General features: G+C 39.7%; 1 protein-coding gene and 1 gene segment (V, D, J or C); one reads left to right on the top strand and one right to left on the bottom strand.

The window, feature by feature from the left end:
- Nucleotides 1–7,139, bottom strand: part of LOC118398100 (semaphorin-4A-like) — a 56,325-nt gene extending 49,186 nt beyond the window's left edge. For 2 of the 6 annotated variants that reach the window (XM_035793133.2, XM_035793126.2), the window contains exon 1: nucleotides 5,808–6,041. The gene's annotated coding sequence lies outside the window, so the exon portion shown is untranslated. Of the gene's footprint in view, nucleotides 1–5,807; nucleotides 6,082–6,881 lie in introns of those variants that run through there. The other 4 variants (XM_035793129.1, XM_035793131.2, XM_035793128.2 and 1 more) reach the window with 4 other exon arrangements.
- On the top strand, nucleotides 6,046–20,284 carry LOC118398101 (Ig heavy chain C region, membrane-bound form-like). The segment is given in 8 exon segments: nucleotides 6,046–6,187; nucleotides 13,078–13,401; nucleotides 15,589–15,909; nucleotides 16,037–16,135; nucleotides 16,816–16,846; nucleotides 16,931–16,971; nucleotides 17,368–17,411; nucleotides 18,161–20,284. Coding segments are annotated over 7 exon segments (909 nt in total).
- The last annotated feature ends 1,790 nt before the right edge of the window (nucleotides 20,285–22,074 follow it).

Genomic DNA, 22,074 nt, shown 5'->3' on the forward strand with positions numbered 1-22,074 from the left:
GCTTTTGTGGAGCGGTGGGTAACGATGCTTCGAGGGTGACTGTTGTCGATGTGTTCCTGGTTCGAGCCCTGGTTCGAGCCCAGGGAGGAGCGAGGAGAGGGACGGAAGCTATACTGTTACACTGGCAATACTAAAGTGCCTATAAGAACATCCAATAGTCAAAGGTATATGAAATACAAATGGTTTAGAGAGAAATAGTACTATAATAACTACAACCTAAAACTTCTTACCTGGGAATATTGAAGACTCATGTTAAAAGGAACCACCAGCTTTCATATGTTCTCATGTTCTGAGCAAGGAACTTAAACGATAGATTTTTATTTATTTTTTTACATGGCACATATTGCACTTTTACTTTCTTCTCCAACACTTTGTTTTTGCATTATTTAAACCAAATTGAACATGTTGAATTATTTATTTGAGGCTAAATGTATTTGTATTGATTATATTATGTTAAAATAAGTGTTCATTCAGTATTGTTGTACTTGTCATTATTACAAAAAAAAAAAATAATTTTTTTAAAAAGACACCCTGGTTCGAATCCAGGCTGTATCACAACCGGCCGTGAATGGGAGTCCCATAGGGTGGCGCACTATTACCCAGCTTCGTCCGGGTTTGGCCGGTGTCGGCTGTCATTGTAAATAAGAATGTGTTCTTAACTGACTTGCCAAGTTAGATAAAAAAAACATAGGGCAGTTTTCATAGTCTACTTCAATCCCAAACATTATATTAAATAGTAAGGCATTTGTGAAAATTCTATAGTAATATAGAGTTATAAAGCGGCTGTGTGTTTGGACAATTAATAGACATTGCACTAAATAAACCATAATAAAAACATCCATCTTGTCCAGGACCGGACTCTACACAGTGCCACTGACACGGTCTGCTACCAAAACCTGCGGACTCTCCTTCACTGCAGCCGACGAGAGGAAAACATTTAAATGTGTTAACCCTCGCAAGGCTGCAGGCCCGGAAGGCATCCCCAGCCACGTCCTCAGAGCATGCGCAGACCAGCAGGCTGGTGTGTTTACGGACATATTCAATCAATCCTTATCCCAGTCTGCTGTTCCCACATGCTTCAAGAGGGCCCCCATTGTTCCTTTTCCAAAGAAAGCTAGGGTAACTGAGCTAAACGACTACCGCCCCGTAGCACTCACTTCCGTCATCATGAAGTGCTTTGAGAGACTAGTCAAGTACCATATCACCTCCACCCTACCTGACACCCTAGACCCACTGCAATTTGCTTACCGCCCCAATAGGCCCACAGACGACGCAATCACACTGCCCTAACCCATCTGGACAAGAGGAATACCTATGTGAAAATGCTGTTCATCGACTACAGCTCAGTATTTAACACCATAGTACCCTCCAAACTCGTCATCAAGCTCGAGACCCTGGGTCTCGACCCCGCCCTGTGCAACTGGGTACTGGACTTCCTGACGGGCCGCCCCCCAGGTGGTGAGGGTAGGTGACAACATCTCCACCCCACTGATCCTCAACACTGGGGCCCCACAAGGGTGCGTTCTGAGTGCATTCTGTACTCCGTTCACCCACGACTGCGTGGCCATGCAGGCCTCCAACTCAATCATCAAGTTTGCAGACGACACTACAGTGACAGGCTTGATTACCAACAACGACGACGAGACGGCCTACAGGGAGGAGGGGAGGGCCCTCGGAGTGTGGTGTCAGGAAGATAACCTCATACTCAATGTCAACCAAACAGATGATCGTGGACTTCAGGAAACAGCAGAGGGAGCACCCCCCTATCCACATCGGCGGGACAGTAGTGGAAAGGTTAGTAAGTTTTATGTTCCTCGGCGTACACATCACGGACAAACTGAATGAATTGGTCCAGCGCCTCTTCAACCTCAGGAGGCTGAAGAAATTCGGCTTGACACCAAAATTACTCAAACTTTTACAGATGCACAATCGAGAGCATCCTGTTGGGCTGTATCACCGCCTGGTACAGCAACTGCTCCGCCCACAATCGTAAGGCTATCCAGAGGGTAGTGAGGTTTGCACAACGCATCACCGGGGGCAAACTACCTGCCCTCCAGGACACCTACACCACCCGATGTCACAGGAAGGCCATAAAGATCATCAAGGACAACAACCACTCGAGCCACTGCCTGTTCACCCGCTATCATCCAGAAGGCAAGGTCAGTACAGGTGCATCAAAGCAGGGGCCGAGAGACTGAAAAACAGTTTCGATCTCAAGGCCATCAGACTGTTAAAAAGCCACCACTAACATTGAGTGGCTGCTGCCAACATACTGACTCAACTCCAACCACTTTAATAATGTAAAAATTGATGTAAAAAATATAAATCACTCGCCACTTTAAACAATGCCACTTCATATATTGTTTACATACCATCTACATCTTGCCATCTCATGTATCTCACTATGTATTATACATATGTATATACTGTACTCGATACCATCTACTGCATCTTGCCTATGCTGTTCTGTACCATCACTCATTCATATATGTTTAGGTACATATTATTTCATTCATTTACACGTGTGTGTGTGTGTGTGTGTGTGTGTGTGTGTGTGTGTGTGTGTGTGTGTGTGTGTGTGTGTATAAGGTAGTTGTGAAATTGTTAGGTTAGATTACTCGTTGGTTATTACTGCATTGTCGGAACTAGACGCACAAGCATTTCGCAAAACTCGCATTAACATCTGCTAACCATGTGTATGTGACAAATAAAAGTTTATTTGATTTAATTACACAACAATAGCCAATCAGAGCTACAGTAGGCCTCTATGAAAATAAGACGTTTTCCACACAGACCTGCCATCATTCAGTTTAAACTGGGCTGCGTGTTTACAGGCAGCAGTAACAGAGCGACTTCACATAATTAAAAAGCATTCGCCAAAAGCCACAAAACACACCTGAATGGATTTCTGCAAATATGAAAATTCCACAGGAGTCCTCTTCGATTTTGGGAACTTTACAGTCTTATTGATCAAACAATGAGGTAGGCTCTCTCTCACTCAGTTGCCTATGCACATCAACAACAAGATCAACTAATGTTAGCAAGAGTGAGATAGGAGCTCAAATCTAACGCGTGAACAGTAGATAAACACTCTCAAAACCTTTTCAGCTTGTCCATGGAGAATAGTAGCCTGCTTGCCTTTCTGCAGTTTGCCTGCCAATTCATGCTTGTCCCAAACCACATTTTGACAACGGAGTCAGAACCTGCCTCCCATTTGATGGACGCCAAATACATTTGATTGACAACTAAGAGATAGGCTAACTGTGGATAACAGTCGTTCAAGTTCAGCATAGCTACCTAGCAAAGTGATACACATGTTTTGCTAGCTAACCAAATGACACCGGCATCTCTAGCTGTAGACACCAAAAAATGATATGGGGGGGAAAGTTGCCCACTCACTCAATGACATCATCCTCCCAGCAGCTAGCTATACTGAATAAAAATGCTACAATTTCAAAGATTCATGAGGAAATCAGACAATTGAAATAAATGGTCCTTCTGTGGCTCAGTTGGTAGAGCATGGCGCTTGTAACGCCAGGGTAGTGGGTTCGATTCCCGGGACCACCCATACGTAGAATGTATGCACACATGACTGTAAGTCGCTTTGGATAAAAGCGTCAGCTAAATGGCATATATTATTATTATTATTAAATTAATTAGGCCCTAAGCTATGGATATCACATGACTGGGAATACAGAAATGCATCTGTTGGTCACAGATTCATTAAAAAAAGGGCCTCAGGATCACATGGTATTTCTGTGCATTCAAATTGCCATCGATAAAATGCAATTATACTGGTTGTCCATAGCTTATTCCCACCGCCACCATTGGGCACTCTGTTCACAACTTTGACATCAGTAAACCACTCACAGACACAACGCCATACACGTGGTCTGTGGTTGTGAGGCCAGTTGGACATTCTGCCAAATGCCAATTGCATGCTCCTGCAAAACATCTTTGGCATTGTAGTGTGACAAAACTGCACCTTTTAGAGTAGCGTTTTATTAACCCCAGCATAAGGTGCACCTGTGTAATGATCATGCTGTTTAATCAGCTTCTTGATATGCCACACCTGTCAGGTGGATGGATTATCTTGGCAAATGAGAAATGCTCACTAACAGGGATGTAAACAAATTTCTGTACAAAACTTGAGAAATGTGCTTTGTGAGTATGGAACATTTCTGGGTTATTTTATTTCAGCTCATCAAACGCAGGACCGACACTTTACATGTTGCCTTTATAGCTAACATTAGGCTCTGTGTTTTTACCTTGCTAAATAAATCAATAGAGAAATAGATAAGCTATCCTATTAGCCACATTATGACTGACTTGTCATCATTGCCTATGCTAGTATGATTGTATTGACATTCCCAGCCTTCGTTACATTCAACCACTTTTGTCCAAAGTATTAAAACGGAAACAGTGTATCCCGATTGGCTTGAGGCAGAAAACAATGTACCGGGCCAGCTGTGATTTACAACCCGATAGCATTATATCAGTTCCACTTTAATAAACAAATACTATAGTCAATTAAAAAAAGGTTAATGATACAAGACACAGCTGACAGACGACTGCCTGGAGACGTATGAGAATGAAGCATACAAAGCCTCTCTTAAATAGACAAACCAGCAGATACCTGCACTTCTGCCCACCACACCCCTTTACCTGTTATCAAACATTACTCATTGAGGCATGATACAAAGATCTGAGGGAAAATCCCCCATTTATGAACAATACTGTCAGATAAAAGGGTTGGACAACGACTACCTGCCAAGTTATAAAGCACCAGCAAGCATGTCCTGAGGCTGAAGCGGAGTTCATACAAGATGATTTTGTTGTGCAAGCTTTGGTTTCAAGAGCTGTGGAATTCCTCCTCAAAGGGCAGAAGCAATAGTTTGTGCCCCTTTGACGCACACTTCAACCATCTATCCAATTTTCCACCTCAATAGGTAAGAGCAAGAAGACCCTCCCTCTCCATAAAGACAATAGTCAGTCAATTATGACTTCCTTGCCTTTATTTGCAGCCAAGCATGGCTTTCCCTTGGCATTAGGTCTGTCACAGAATAACAAAAAGGCATTCAAATCACTTTGTTACACAGATGTAGCCTATTCTCTATCTCTGTGCAGCAGTGGAATCAGGGGGTAGACTCGCGTTTGAGACCGAGTGTAGACAATCGTAACACGTTTCGCCATGTTATGAGTATGGTTGGAAACGTTGCCGGGAAAACAGACAGAGCAAAGGTTATGTGCCAGAGACCAAAGCTGATATTTTCACTGCTGATATTACCCAACACCCACAAACGTTGAATTCCAGAGGCAACGCTGAAAGCAGGTTGCATAACGTTACAATAACAACCAAGTGCAAGAGGAAAAGAGTCAATACATTCCACAGCGCGACTCCGCCACAGGCAGAGGGAAGCACGTGTTTTCCCATATTCAGCCCAGAAGTGTTGCGTTCTCTACGTACACAGCGCGCAAAAGTCATTCGGGCTCATTTGCAAAATACAACAACTGTGCATTATCACACATGTGCATCGGATGTTTTGTTCCGTTTCAACGCAAATGACAGAAGCATGTGCAGGCTGCCATGAGTATGCTGGCTATAACATGGGCTGTTTGCAATCAAAACACTCACTGAAAAAAAGGGTGAGCTAGCAAACGTTAGCAGGCTAACGGCATTCTCGTTGTGCTGGTTGAAATGTGCTCATTTAAAGTAGTTAACTAGCTATATAGCCTATATTTAACGTGTTGTGCAAACGAATTGAACAAAAGCTACAAAAATGCCATACTCGACACAGCGTTCTTACCCACATCTCAAAGTGCAGAGGATTTGTGTACCTTCACCGAGTGTTTGTGCGTTTATATCCCTCCCGTTGATCTAACCAGAGCGCCCTTGCGTTCAGGTAGACGGTCTGATTGTTGTAGAAGCCTTACCTACGCCACTAAGGTAGCAAGCTCTCTTCTCGCTACGAACGAAATAAATCGTGCCCACAAGAGGAAAACTCTGACCGTAAACATTTGCTCAAGGCGCTCCCAGATGAAAAACGCCTGTCTGACTGGCCTGCATTATCCCATACAATTGTATTGCCCCTGTTCAGCGAAGTGAACACACACCGTTGATCAACAGATTGCTGTTAGTAGACTGATCTCTAGTGATCAACAGGCGCCATCTACAGGAGGAAAACCGGTAAGACTATAACCAACGTGTATTTTATCCTCTGCTGCTTTTAAACACAATATTGTAGGCTATACGATGAAATCCACCATGTCGCTTGAGGTCACATCATTACATTTTCCCTTCATTACAATTCACGTTGACACATTTTTTTCAATGCCGTTGTCAATTTTAAAGCCCATTTTGGCTTTTACTGGCATCAACCACGACTAACTCAACTTCAGCAGAGCATTCTGGCAGACATATTACTTTGACTATCCGTTTTTGGAAACAAAACAATTCCGATTGTAATAGGTCTACGGTAGGATATATTTGACTAGGTAGGCCTAGCTAAATTAAATTGATCAACACCTGAAACTGTGATGGCCACTTGATATCTACAAAATGACAGAAAAGCATCTCATAGCCTAAGCTTTTAATTACAAATCAAACCATTGGGTTTGCACACTATGCACACATACCTTGCAGGCGAAACCACCTCAGAGTGTAGCCTATAACGTGCAAATAAATTACCTGGGAAAAAGTTACATATTGTTAAGCGATTCATTTGCTTGATATGCTGGAGTGGACCAGCTTTCTGGGTATAAAACACAACTTGACCTACACAGCACAGGATGCATAAACCCCCAACATCTGCCTGCAACCCTGCGCCTCAGAGCTCATGACAGGTGCAGACATGTACTGTAGATAAAGAAATCAGTTTTACCTGGTCATGACTTGATCTTGCACCCTCCATAGAATTTATCTTCAGTCAATCTCTCTCTCTGGTCAATTATCTGGTGAAAATTATAGAACGCCCTTCATTCAGCCTTCTTGTTGGGACGGTTTTACAGAAGGTCATTAAGGAAAGGACAAGAGAAACGCTTATTATAACAGACCATCATTTTTTTCTCATGTAATTTAAACAAATTTGCCACCGCAGCCGCTATCTTGGATAGTCAGATGGGCGTTACATGCCTATACCGGCGGCAATTTTGAACTAGGCAGTTTAACGACTGCTAAAACATATCTCGCCCTATCAATGCTGAGGAAATCCACAATGAAGTATTTCTCAAGGGATAATCGTGAGGACGAAACGGTTAGTGTAATAGGGGGTAACTAGCCCACACTAAGAACAATTTCTAATTGCTGACACCAAAAAGCAATGTTTGGAGAAAAATTGGTATGCGGATAAAGGTCATGTAAATAAATGCCTACATTGTTTTAGTTATTTCATTAAATGTTGTTTTTAGAAAAGGGGCGTGTAAAAAAAAATACTCTCACCCCCCCACCCCTTTTTTTCTTTAGTAAGTACTACGTAAAAGCTAAGTCGAGTTGTCTTATTTTATTATTTAAATAAAATATGGGCGGGGGGGGTGTTGCACATGTCACCATTAGTACACTTGCACTAAATAGAATTTGAATAATGCAAGTTTTTAGATCCAAGTAGTCTTTAAAATTACATTCAGGAGCAAAAGGTTTTCAATATTTTTTTATTAATTCAAAACAATATTCATTTGAATATACTATTGGAATGGAATATAACATTTAATAACAATAACTTAACTAATCAATTCAGTGTAACATTGATGTGGCAACTCTCTTATGCTCTGCTATTTAACAATTCTAACTTGTACATAGGTAACAAATACAGCTATCCCAAGTAAAATTGGAGCACAATTCAAGTTAGCATAAACTAGCGCTAACTGGCCTAGTCATTGTCTAAATGACAGGTAGAAACCCATTCATAACCAAAAAGGGGCCAGTTACCCTTGAGTTGCCCTCAACACACTCATCCAACATATTATTTCTTTAGTAAAAATATATCAAGAATGTTCTCTCTAAAAAAATGATTATTTATCTTAAGGCTTTCCTACTTTTATATATTTTTTAAACAATTATAGATCGAACTTCAGTGGAATATATCTACAACTTTTTCTAAATTGAAATAAATTAGATCAACTTACCACAAGCGTTTTGTTGAAATATCTCCAAAAGTTGTGATGAACACAGGCCATTTTTGGTTGAGCAAGATGAGTGTCAGCCAGAGAAAGTGTTGGGTAAATTATTTGGTAATTTCTTGTGGTCTTAATGTGAATTACAGGGGTGGGGGGTTACCCCCTAGTACTATATTATTGACACAACGCTTGCACCGCTTGTTTAGACTGTCCATTATTGCCTCCTTCTTAAACCAGTCTATTTATTGTCATCTAAAGTATTGATCCTGGCATTTCGGCTTTATTTGCTTGAGGGGTCCAGTTTTAGCCACAGTTATGTATAGGCTACAACACATGCATAATTGCTGGATGAGGTAAAATATGTTTTATATTGGACATTCGGTGGATATTCGGTTTTCTCTCTCAATAGCTCTTACACAAAGCATGCCATGACTATGATAGTTATATATTCTGAATCAGGGGAGGATGGAGAATGTTTTTGTTGTTGTTCAATAACATTTTTCATTGCATTTTTTTTGGGGGGGGGGGTAATTTTCTCCATCTTCCCCTGATTCAGAATATATCATTGTCCTAATCATGGCATGTTTTGTGTAAGAGCTATTGACTGAATAGTCACAGAATCTTTAACAGACAGTGCATTCGGAAATCTATTATTATTAAGATGAGTATTTATTTTTAAGGTGTGGATTGTTCTCCATCCACCCCTGATTCAGAATATACCATATTCATGGCATGCTTGGTTCAAAAGCTATTGACTGAATAGTCACAGAATTTCCAATATACAGTGCATTCGGAAAGTATTCATACTGCTTCATTTCTTCCGTATTGTGTCACATTATAGCCTTATTCTAAAATGTATTAAATGTGTTTTTCAATCTACATATATTACCTCATAATGACAAAGCAAAAACAGGTTTTTAGAATTTTTTGCACATTTATTTTTCTTTCATAAATAAAAAACAGAAATATCTTATTTACAGTACATAGGTATCCAGACCCTTTGCTATGAGACTCGAAATTGAGCTCAGGTGCATCTTGTTTCCATTGATCATCCTTGAGATGTTTCTACAACTTGATTGGAGTCCACCTGTAGTAAATTCAATTGGTTGGAAATTATTTGGAAAGGCACACAGCTGTCTATAAAAGGTCCTGCTGTTGACAGTGCGTGTCAGAGCAAAAACCAAGTCATGAGGTCGAAGGAATTGTCCGTAAAGCTCCGAGATTTGGGGAAGGGTAGCAAAAAAGTCTGCAGCATTGAAGGTCCCCAAGATACAGTGGCCTCCATCATTCTTAATTGGAAGAAGTTTGGACGACCAAGACTTCCTAGAGTTTGCCGCCCGGCCAAACTGAGCAATTGGGGGAGAAGGGCTTTGGTGAGGGAGGTAACCAAGAACCCAATGGTCACCCTGACAGGGCTCCAGAGTTCCTCTGTGGAGATGGGGAAACCTTCCAGAAGGACAACCATCTCTGCAACACTCCACCAATCAGGCCTTTATGGTAGAGTGGCCAGACGGAAGCCACTCCTCAGTAAAAGGCACATGACAGCCCGCTTGGAGTTTGCCAAAAGGCACCTAAAGACTCTCAGACCATGAGAAACAAGATTCTCTGATCTGATGAAAACAAATCTTTGGCCTGAATGACAAGCGTCACGTCTGGAGGAAACCTGGCACCATCCCTACAGTGAAGCATGGTGGTGGCAGCATCATGCTGTGGGGATGTTTTTCAGCAGCAGGGACTGGGAGACTAGTCAGGATCGAGGGATAGAGGAACAGAGCAAAGTACAGAGAGATCCTTGATGAAAACCTGCTCCAGAGCGCCCCGACTGGGGGCGAAGGTTCACCTTCCAACAGGACAACAGCCAAGACAACGCAGGAGTGGTTTCGGGACAAATCTCTGAATGTCCTTGTGGCCCAGCCAGAGCCCGGACTTGAACATCTCTGAAGAGACCTAAAAATAGCTCTGCAGCAACGCTCCCCATCCAACCTGACAGAGCTTGAGAGGATCTGTGGAGAATCATGGGAGAAACTCCCCAAATACAGGTGGGAAAATCAGATTTTAGGCTCAGCAGCTACCTCGGAACAGCCCTTTGTGTGCATGGCAATATTTCAAACTTTTGTAGGTCTTTGCACCATTTCCAAATATGCAAAATCGAGGGGTACGTGTATTGACAGCTCCTTCAGATATTGGTCCATAGCCTACACTTTATCTGACATGGTAAATAAACTGTACATGTTGCCATAACACATTATTCAATAGGCTTGCAAATCCAAACAATTGTTACAATCTAAAAGTAAATACCCTGTTATTAATGTAGCTAAGTAGGCTGTTGATTTAGTGGTAGTGTCTTCTGACTGTCTGCGACTCGATAGACAAGGTAAATAAATGGTGGCCTAACCACCGTGGCCTAACCACCGTGCGTAAATGTTTAGCAAAAGAGGGCGCGCGGGCATTGGCATTTGAACGCGCTTGTTTGTGCCAATTGTGGGTCTATAATGCATCTGATCCATACACCAGGCTGTATCACAACCAGCTGTGATTTGGAGTACCATATGGCAGCGCACAATTGGCCCAGCGTCATTATAAATAAGAATTCGTTCTTAACTGACTTGCCTAGTTAAATAAAGCTAAAACACTTGTATTTTTTCATTAGATTGAAATATCTTCAAGTTCACCCCTAATCATTGTAAATCCAAATGTTTTTTATTTTAATCTAATTCCTAACAACTAGAAGAATCTACGTGAATGTTATGGGGAAGTTATTGGAGTTCACAGTTCAGCGTCAGGTTTAGTTTAGTTTATTCATTCGACCATTTAAAAAAAAAACAAGCACGAGGATAACACAAAGTCTGGGACTTATTTCCATTGTGGTACTCTTGATCATTAATTCATCCGTCAAATACTGCATTAAGGACTTGATGCAAAATATTAACTCTTGAAAGCCACGAACTCATAGCATAGTTGTGTTGTAAATGCTGACATTTTTCACCAAGACTGCGAACGTTTCTTTTTACGCATGACTGCAGCATCAACGCATTTAGCTCCATCGCCATGCCGCCTTTGCCTTTACCGTGAAGACAAAGTTCTCGTTTGACATATTTTCAGTTTTACTTAGGCAATTTCAATTCATCTCTTGTGTTTTAGCCTACAACATTTTATTGTAATTTCATCAAACTCCTTTGGCGATTTCCGGACATATGTTCCGACTGACATGTTCAGCAATGACACCATAGTGTGCATGACAATCTCAAGAGTTTCCATGGGCTTGGTGGTCTAGAAACCACAATGGTAAACAGGTAGTTTGTGTAGACGCCGAGACAAGCAATTTTTCCTCGCTGGGTTGCAACGTCGCTTGCGCCCTTTGTGGTTAGATCAAGGCAAGCAACGTTAGAAATAAATGGCAGGAGTTTACGAACATCAGCACAAACACGGCTGAATATATTGTTACTCTGGCCATTTGATCTGTATGTGGCTCTTCGTTTTTTCAATGATAGGCAAGGCCTATTCAATACAATGTTGTTTTTCCCCACTTGAATATGAACTGTAGCCAATTTAGTGTGTTCAAATTAAGCATTGCAACTGTTGTTTTGTTATATAAGACAACAATACGCATTATGAAGCACGTAACTGTCTGTATTTGAATGTAGGCCATGTAATGTTTCTCTTAAACTTGTTTTGTTCTACTTTTTTCTTTATTCCCTTCTGGAAATAAAAAAGCCTATAATGCAAATTTGTAAATTGGATTTGGCTTGGAATCATCATTAGTTGCATACAGAGCCATGAATAAAGTAAATTATATTAAGTTCAGATAATTAGGCAATGTTAACTATTATAATAACTATATTATTTATTATGTACCAATACTATATAGGCATACAGGCCTCTGACCTAACGTTTTTAGTGATGCATTGTTTAAAAACGAGGAATATTGATAAGATCAAATATAATAATGATGAAATAGCCTAATATTAATATTGAATTAAGACCATGTCAAATACAATTCACAAAAGGTAGTTTCGGCCTGTAGTACTTCACAGAAAATTACATTACATTTAAGTCATTTAGCAGACGCTCTTATAGGCCTATAATATGTTCTTAGAGTGAGAAAAAAAAGGTAGGTCGGTGCAATCTTCTCAATCTTCTCGCATTCATTCGAAAAACATGTTTTGTTGTTGTCTTTGCTGGAATCTGACCTATCTTCTTTTGCTCACAGTTTGAGTTATAACGTAGGACTTTTCATGTGTTTATTTCCGGTGAAATGTTGTCACGGGCGGTCTCGCTTTTTGAGATGTAGGCTCGGCCTATGGGCAAGACATCTTCATCTCGTAAAGGTTGCTCAACGGACTCAAAGTGATGATGCCCTTCAAATTGAGTGAAACTAAAATGCCAGGCCCCCTGCTACTTCTGCTGTGCTGGAGCTATGTCTTGAAAGGCAAGTATGACACTATTCTGCACACGTTGACAATGTGTCGATAATTAATGTAGAAAAGGTACATTCAGCTAGGCTAACGTTAACTCATGATGACAGTGAGGGCTTTAGACTGTTTCGTCATTACTCTAAATAGGCCTACATTCAATTATTTCAAGAAATATCCACAGTATTCTAGTCTGCCTACGTTATAACTTTTTCATGAACTTGCTTACCTGTATGTGAGATGAAACAGTGATCTGAAATACAGTACGTCATTAACTCTATAACCTGTTTTATAATGTCGTTTTGTTCATGTTATAATCAAGCAATTTCAAGATAATTAACATCTCAGGTTAGACAAAGCAGGCCTATAAGATTAAATTTCGAAATATTGTTTACAAGTGGACAGTGATTTAAGCTTTTTTTTCTGTTCGGCATCCATGCTTGGTATATTCATGAAAAAAAGTTGACAAAGTTATGAAAACGCACCAAACATGCTAAACAGTAATTAGATTAAATATATGTTATATTCTTGTTCTTCCAACTTCTGTTTTTAGCTACACACACATCAATTATAACCCAGACACCTGGAGTGGTGATGGTGAAAGCTGGTGATACAGTGACCTTGAAATGCCATTTGAGTGAGATTATCACCTACTGCTTCTCTGTGAGTTGGATAAAAGTGGACCCCAGGACTGGAACACACAGCATGAGTACACCCTTAACGGTTGATAACATTTCAACGGACCAGGAACAGGACAACCTATGTTCCGTTACAATCACCAATGCAAATGTGAGCGACTCTGGCATGTACTACTGTTTGGCTGTTCACTCCAAAACGGTGTACTCTGGCAATGGTTCTAAGGTTATTATTTTGACAGGTAATTTAATGTCTTGTATGTTCATATTTATTTACAAAGTTGACTAACCTAGAAAAAATATATTTTGCTAAAAAACTCAAATGTATATAATGATATCAACCTTTCAAAAATAAACACAAAACGGAATGTTACATCTAAATTAAACAAAATATATAGTGCCAGATAAAAGTTTAGACACCTACTCTTTCCAGGGTTTTTCTTTATTTTGTGAAGATATCAAAATTATGAAGTAACACATATGGAATCATGTATTAACCAAAAAAAGTGTTATTAAACAAATCAAAATATATATTTGAGATTCTTCAAAGTAGCCACCCATTGCCTTGATTACAGCTTTGCACACTCTTGGCATTCTCTCAGCCAGCTTAATGAGGTAGTCACATGGAATGCACTTCAATTAACAGGTGTGCCTTGTTAAAAGTTTATTTGTGGAATTTCTTTATTAATGGATTTGAGCCAATCAGTTGTCTTGTGACAAAGTAGGGGTGGTATACAGAAGATAGCCCTATTTGGTAAAATACCAAGTCCATATTATGGCAAGAACAGTTCAAATAAGCAAACAGAAACAATACTCCATCATTACTTTAAGACATGAAGAACTTTGAAAGTTTCTTCAAGTGCAGTCAGAAAAACCATCAAGCGCTATGATGAAACTGGCTGTCGTGAGGACCGCCACAGGAAAGGAAGACCCAGAGTTACCTCTGCTGCAGAGGATAAGTTCATTAGAGTTTACTGCACCTTAGATTGCAGCCCAAATAAATGCTTTGCAGAGTTCAAGGAACAGACCCATCTCAACATCAATTGTTCAGAGGAGACTGCGTGAATCAGCGATACGCCATCCCGTCTGGTTAGCGCCATTTGTTTTTCAAAGGACAGTGACCCAACACACCTCCAGGCTGTGTAAGTGCTATTTGACCAAGAAGGAGAGGGATGGTACTGCATCAGATGACCTGGCCTCCCCAGTCCCCTGACCTCAACCCAATTGAGCTGGTTTGGGATGAGTTGGACTGCAGAGTAAAAGAAAATCATCCAATAAGTGCTCAGCATGTGTGGGAACTCCTTCAAGACTGTTGGAGAAGCATTCCTCATGAAACTAGTTGAGAGAATGTCAAGAGTGTACAAAGCTGTCATCAGGGCAAAAGATGGCTACTTTAAAGAATTTCAAATATAAAATATATTTTGATTTGTTTAACGCTTTTTTTTTACTACTTGATTCCATATGTTTTATTTCATGGTTTTGATTTCTTCACTATTATTATACGATGTAGAAAAAAAAGAAATGGTTAGGATCACCACTTTATTTTAAGAATGTGAAATGTCAGAATAATAGTTGAGTGATTTATTTCAGCTTTTTCCTTTCATGACATTCCCAGTGGGTCAGATATTTACATACACTCAGTTAGTATTTGGTAGCATTGCCTTTAAATTGTTTAACTTGGGTCAAAAGTTTTGGGTAGCTTTCCACAAGCTTCCCACTCCTCTTTCTATTCTGGTTAGCTCCAGTTTGCGCTGTTCTGTGAAGTGACTAATACACAGCGTTGTACGAAATCTTCAGTTTCTTGGCAATTTCTCGCATGGTATAGCCTTCATTTCTCAGAACAAGAATAGACTGACAAGTTTCAGAAGAAAGTACTTTGTTTCTGGGCATTTTGAGCCTGTAATCGAACCCACAAATGCTGATGCTCTAGATACTCAACTAATCTAAAGAAGGCCCATTTTATTGCTTCTTTAAACAGCACAACAGTTTTCAACTGTTGCAAAAATTGCAAAAATGTTTTCTAATGATCAATTAGCCTTTTTAAAATGAGAAACTTTCATTAGCTAACACAACGTGCCATTGGAACACATGAGTGATGGTTGCTGATAATGGGCCTCTATACGCCTATGTAGATATTCCATAAACAAATCTGCAATTTCCAGCTACGATAGTCATTTACAACATTAACCATGTCTACACTGTATTTCTGATCATTTTTATGTTCTTTTAATGGACAAAACATGTGCTTTTCTTTAAAAAACAAGGACATTTCTAAGTGACCCCAAACGTTTGAACTGTAGTGTACTGTATGTTCTTTGATCATAAATCCAGTCATTGTTTTATTTTAAACAACCAGTTTACCAGGAGGAAAACCAAGTTGGTAATTCTTAATAATGTAATTGTTAAATGATGACCATTTTTGTCCTTAGAGAGAGAAAGGGTAGAGAACAGCACTAAAGCCCCAACCATCCAAATCGTCTCTTCGCCAGAGGTTGACCGCATCTTCATCCCTCTGCTGTGTTTGGTGTTGGAAGTGGTCCCGTCTCAGGTCCGTGTGTTCTGGCTCATAGACGGGAGAGAAGAGAGTGGACTCACTGACTCCGCCTGGACAGACAACAGTGATTCAGCCACAGAGTTCACTAGGAACCAGATTCTTGTCCAGGCACAGGAGTGGGACAGACGAGCAGAGTTTACATGTGTGGTGGAGTTTGAGGGGAAAAATATCACCAAAACACTGCTGCAGAAAAATGGTAATTGCATTAGACCCAGATTTACTAAGCTTTTGCACCTGTTCTTTGAGTAAGGGATTTAACACTGAAAACAAAGATATAACTTGAAACTATCTTTATTTAGACGTTGTCTTTATTTTCACCATAGATTCCAATGCCATGTGCACAATGTTGATGTATGGGGCCTCTGCAGCTGCTCTCCTCACCATAATAGTTGCTGTCACTATTGCTGTGTGTCTGCACCGTGGTAAGATCAAATCAATGGATAATGGGCCAATACTGTATAACAAACGCCAAATGATCTTGTGCAAGACAATTTATACCATAGTACTCAGAAAAGGATGTTATGACCATTGTAATTTAGGGGAAACATGCCCCATCAATTGGTACATTTGCAGGATATACATTTACAAGATGTAGTCTTTTTTTAATAACTTACTAGTATCCACTCAAAACACTAAGTGCACGTTGTGATGCCTGTGGTTATGGGTAGTCATGTAGGTAAACCAGTTCAGTGGTCAGACCTATATGGGTCAAGTTATTTTGTTTTGTTACACCGTAGAATAGGTGGCTAAATATGGGCAAAAATATTTTATTCCATTAGGTCATTTTCGGAGGAAATGGAATAAAATCGGATTTCGTAGGCCTGTATTTTCTCTTGCACAGGAATGTTGAGAATTCAAATCTGTTGATAATTCTTGACTTTGTTTCTCTTTCCCCTCTTTCACACAAGTCAGGCTCTCTGTAGTGGTTACAGTGACCTTTATGGCAAGTGTCTGCTAATTTTAGACAGCAGTCTACTCCACCTGCTTTTGAGATCAGAGAGTCTATGTTAACAAATGGCCATGGACAACAAACATCACTGAATCATGATGCTTTCTTCAACCTGGATATTAAATGTGTTATTTTGATTGTTTATTCCTATAGGGCATCCTGTGGTTATTGATGCAGATACAAGGTTTGAGGCTGACATTCATTCCAAAATTGGATTATAGAAAAGCCTGTGATTGCTAGAGTGTGAAATCCTCTGTTTTAATTTCAGACAAAGAGGCACAGGCACTGAGAACAAACGGGATCAATCTGGTAATTATTTTCTTAATTTATTTTTAAATTTTAGGATTAATAAAATTCAACAGCCGACTACTTTAGAAGGATTTCAAGATGGCTTTTATCAACTTGGAGGTATTTAGTGGCGGAAATGTTTTAGCGTTTTCATTATCTTTTTAACTATTCAGTTGAAATAGATTGAATGAATGCGCTTTAATTAAATATTATTTGTTCGCCAAATTGCTCAAAATGAGTTGTAGAGAAACACATTGTGTACCATTGTAGCACTTCGACACCCTTAGTTTCCACAGCGTCTCTTGATGGCGTATGCAGGGCCGGTTGATTGAAGGATTCCAGGTCTTTTTGAAGTAGTTTTGTCGGTGGATGTCATGGCTGCATTGGTGTTTATGTTCTGAGTTCTGACGTTTGCAGGGAGACGGGGAGAAGCAAGAAGGCCAGTTAGATCATCGTACTCGGTAAGTAGCTATTGTATTTGGGTTAAACTATGATTTTTGGTCGTGCTAAATGTTTGTTTTTTAATGTAGCATGATTTTATAATCCATTGCCATGCTATCAGATTTTCTCACATAGTAAAGGTGGTGGAACTCATTTTTTATCTCCATTTCGGCCCAATTTAACTCTTGGGGACGGTTTACTGGGAATAGATTAAGCCAATAGTCCTTGACTAAAAAAAAACATGTTATATGGACATTTTCCATTGAACATGGTTTTTAGTTAATATTTTAATATTTTTTCAGGAAAGGCCCCATAGTGTATTCATGTTGAAAAAAGACGAATGTTATGATCCGAACATACAGCTCTGAAATGTCTCGTACTGGTGTATTACTTGTTAAGTATAGTGAAAATACAGTACTTATAGGTGATATACCTGGTTGTGTAAATACACATTGACATTTGTACATGGATTATATTTGTAAACAAACTCAAATGAATTGAGGCTAAACCTACTTTCACCCCTAGAGTGATTGTTTTAGATTACTCAGTTATCTCAATTGTGAATGTATTGATTGACTGACGTAATATCACTTCTATGGTATGAATCCTGACATATGAGAGCCTGGTTTACATTTGCATTATTGCTGCCCCAAATCAGTCCACATAAAGTTTTAAAGCAGTTTTGTATACTTGAATATAAAGCAACAACTATACTGTACCTATTTCTGAACCCTTGAGAATTAACTCCCTGGTGTTGATCGTTCCACAGGAGGTCCAGTATGCGACTTTGGACCATATCAATTTTGGGAGACGCACAAATCCAGTTCTCCAATCAGATTTTGACAAAGAAATTGCATAGAAATTCCTTGTATTTTGTCATGATGTAGATGCTTATGAACTGCCACTGAAAACATTTCAGATGATTATTTATGTATTTGTGTATAAAGTAAGAGCCGGTGTCCGCAATTGCAAAGTACTTTCTTTTATATTGGAATTCAACTGTGGAGTAGTCTCCCATTAGTCATTAAGATGTCCCAGTCCAGAAAGGCTTTCAGAGGTCAGGTTAGATCCCTTCCGTCAGAAAAAGTGCACAGGTCTAAATAGGAAAATTACTGAATATTCTTGAATTTTGTATGGATTGTGTATTTATTATGGTGTAGGCTAGTTAGGGACTTATCATAGGCCCATGTCACAGGAGGTTGGTGGCACCTTAATTGGGGAGGATGGGCTCGTGGTATTGGCTGGAGTGGAATAGTATGAAATACATCAAACACATGGATTGATGCCAATCCATTTGCTTTGTTCCAGACATTATTATCAGCCGTTCTCCCCTCAGCAATCCATGTATTTCCATGGATTTTCTTGTGTTGTGTCCTGTTTCTGTCCTACACAGAAGACCACATTGGAAATAAGTGTTCTTACACTATTGTGTGTCATCCTCTGGGATTCTTTGTACTTTTACAACTGTAAGAATTGTATTTGTTTTTATTTTATTTCATTTCATCACCTCTTATCTAATTGACCATTTCCCTGGAACCCTTAGTGCCAAACATGCCTCTGTTTTTGAACAGATATCTAAAACACATGTTTAAAAACTTTGCTTGAATGCAACAACAAAAAATATGATGTTAAAATTCTCAATCTCAAGCGCACTTTGACAAAGTGTACGTCTTAATTTCTCTGACCAAAATGAGAAGGCTCCTGCACAGACTGCAGATTGTGTAACATGAGAAAGTGTCACAGGTAACATGTGTAGGACTGTAGCCTTCGGAACAGAAGCTGACCACCGTAGTTTAAGCTTTAGCTGCATATCTCTCTCGCTCTCTTTCTCTGCGAGGATGGGTTTTCTGAGCATGATATGCTTTTGGACAGACACCGCATTGCTTATAACAAACCACTAGCAGATTCTATATTCAGACTTTTTCACCCAATAGTGCAATATACTAGATAGCATACCACGAAAGTAAAAAGGTTATCAGCTCCCATCCGATCACCTAACCTCAGCAGCCTTCACGAAATTAATGAAACTCAGACAATAGATGGAATGTGCTGTTATTATTGTAACAGTTCATTTTCTACAACAACAGTATTTTAAAGGATTTGAAAATAGTTATGCTCCCACTTAGTTCTGAATGGGAAATAAAGCAGTCTGGCCGATGAGTGACAAGGATCTGCATTCCATCCAATTCACACATGATTTAATATAAGGTTTAGTAGTTTTCGATTAAGTGTAGCTGGATTCAGTCATGATGAAATCAAGTAAGTAATGGCAAGACATAATAAAAGTGTTACAATGAAATGTTAATGTACTCTTAATACAAAGGACAGTAGTCGTTTTTTGGTAAGTAAAAAGTTATGACTTGAAGTGAACTGAAAACCCCCCACAATTATACACTTCTACAGTATGATACAACATGAGGCAATATAGGCCCGTACTACTTTTTAAAATGTTGATACAGATAACTTGGTTAACGAAGTTTCCTACCTAATGTGTTTGTATAGTTAACTCCAGCCTACCTGATGTTAGAATAGGAAGGAGAAAAACTACAGACTGAGTGACAGGACAGGTAGATTTGAAGTAAACACTCACATCTACTGGATGTTTGGAGACAGTGACACAAGGTGAGAAAGAAGAGCATTTCATCATGACAGTACTTGAAGGATAGATAGCACTTTATGGAAGCACTAGGCTCCTCTATAACACATGTTGTATGCATTTTGCATTTAACATCTTCCTAGTAGGTATGAAGCACTCCGAATCTCTCAAAGCACTTTTATTCTGAATGATGGTTTACTGCAGTTTTCACAATGAAAGCCCTCCTCCTTTCTTTAGTTTGGGGATTTTCTGTTACTTTTCTCAAGTTAGCCTGAATAAAAAACGAATGAACACAGAGCACTTTCAGTTAGTCTGCTTTTTTTGTTTGACATTTCTCTTTCTTTTTTAAAACTTTTGACTATGATTCAGGCAACATACGTGACTATATTGAACAGAAATATAAACGCAACATGCAACAATTTCAAAGATTTTACTGAGTTCCACTTCATATGTGTAAAGAAATCATTCGATGTAAATAAATTCATTCGGCCCTAACCTATGGTTTTCACATGACTGGAAATACAGATATGTATCTGTTGCTTACAGATCCGTTGTGGATCAGAAAACCAGTCAGTATCCGGTGTGACCACCATTTGCTTCATGCAGCGTGACACATCTCCTTCGCATAGAGTTGATCTGTAGAATGTCGTCCCACTCCTCTTCAATGGTTGTGCCGAAGTTGCTGGATATTGGCGGGAACTGGAACATGCTGTCGTACACGTTGATCCAGAGCATCTCCAACATGCTCAACATGCTCAATGGGTGATTTGTCTTGTGAGTATTCTGGCCATGGGGACATTTTCAGCTTCTAGGAATTGTGTACAGATTCTTGCGTGGAGTTTCCATGCAATATCATGTTGAAACATGAGATGATGACGGTGGATGAATGGCATGACAATGGGCCTCAGGATTTTGTCACGCTATCTCTGTGCATTCAAATTGCCATCGATAAAATTCAATTGTGTTCGGTGTCCGTGGCTTATGCATGCCCATACCATAACCTCACTGCCACCATGGGTCATTCTGTTCAAAGTGTTGTCATCAACAAACCGCTCACCCACACGACGCCATCTGCTCGGTACAGTTGAAACCGGGATTAATCTGTGAAGAGCACACTTCTCCAGAATGCAAGTGGCCATCGAAGGTGAGCAGTCAGGTCAAGACCCTGGTGACCCTGGTGAGGACGACAAGCACGCAGATGAGCTTCCCTGAGACGGTTTCTGTCAGTTTGTGCAGAAATTCTTCAGTTGTGCAAACCCACAGTTTCATCAGCTGTCTGGGTGGCTGGTTTCAGATGTGGAGGTCCTGGGCTGGCGTGGTTTCACTTGGTCTGCAGTTGTGAGGCCATTTGAAACTACTGCCAAATTCTCTAAAACAACGTTGGAGGTGGCTTATGGAATACAAATTAACATTACATTCTCTGGCAGTCAGCATGACAAAATGCACTCTCCCTCAAAACTTGAGACATCTGTGGCATTGTGTTGTGTGACAAAACTGCACATTTTAGAGTGGCCAGCACAAAGTGCACCTGTGTAATGATCATGCTGTTTAATCAGCTTATTAATATCCCACACCTGTCAGGTGGATGGATTATCTTGGCAAAGGAGAAATGCTCATTATGAGGGATGCAAACAAATTTGTGCAAAACATTTGTGAGAAATTAAGCTTTTTGTGCATTTTTGCAGGGTTTTGGTGAAGGAAATTAAAATGCTATTAGATGATTTGGAAACTGATTTCTAATTATTATAAACATTTTTACAAATACATGCCTGTGACTATTACAGAATAGAAGTTCAAGTAAAACTTGGCTATACAGTGCATTCAGAAAGTATTGGGACCCCTTCCCTTTTTAGACATTTTGTTACATTACAGCCTTATTCTAAAATGGATAAAGTACAAATTCTCATCAATCTACACACAATACCCCTTAATGACAAAAAAGTCATACCGTTACATAAGTATTCAGACCCTTTGCTATGAGACTCGAAATTGAGCTCAGGTGCATCCTGTTTTCTATTGATCATCCTTGAGATGTTTCTACAACCTGATTTGAGTCCACCTGTGGTAAATTCAATTGATTGGACATG

This window comes from Oncorhynchus keta, chromosome 19 (assembly GCF_023373465.1).
Source record: "Oncorhynchus keta strain PuntledgeMale-10-30-2019 chromosome 19, Oket_V2, whole genome shotgun sequence".
NCBI classification, from domain to species: Eukaryota; Metazoa; Chordata; class Actinopteri; order Salmoniformes; family Salmonidae; genus Oncorhynchus; species Oncorhynchus keta.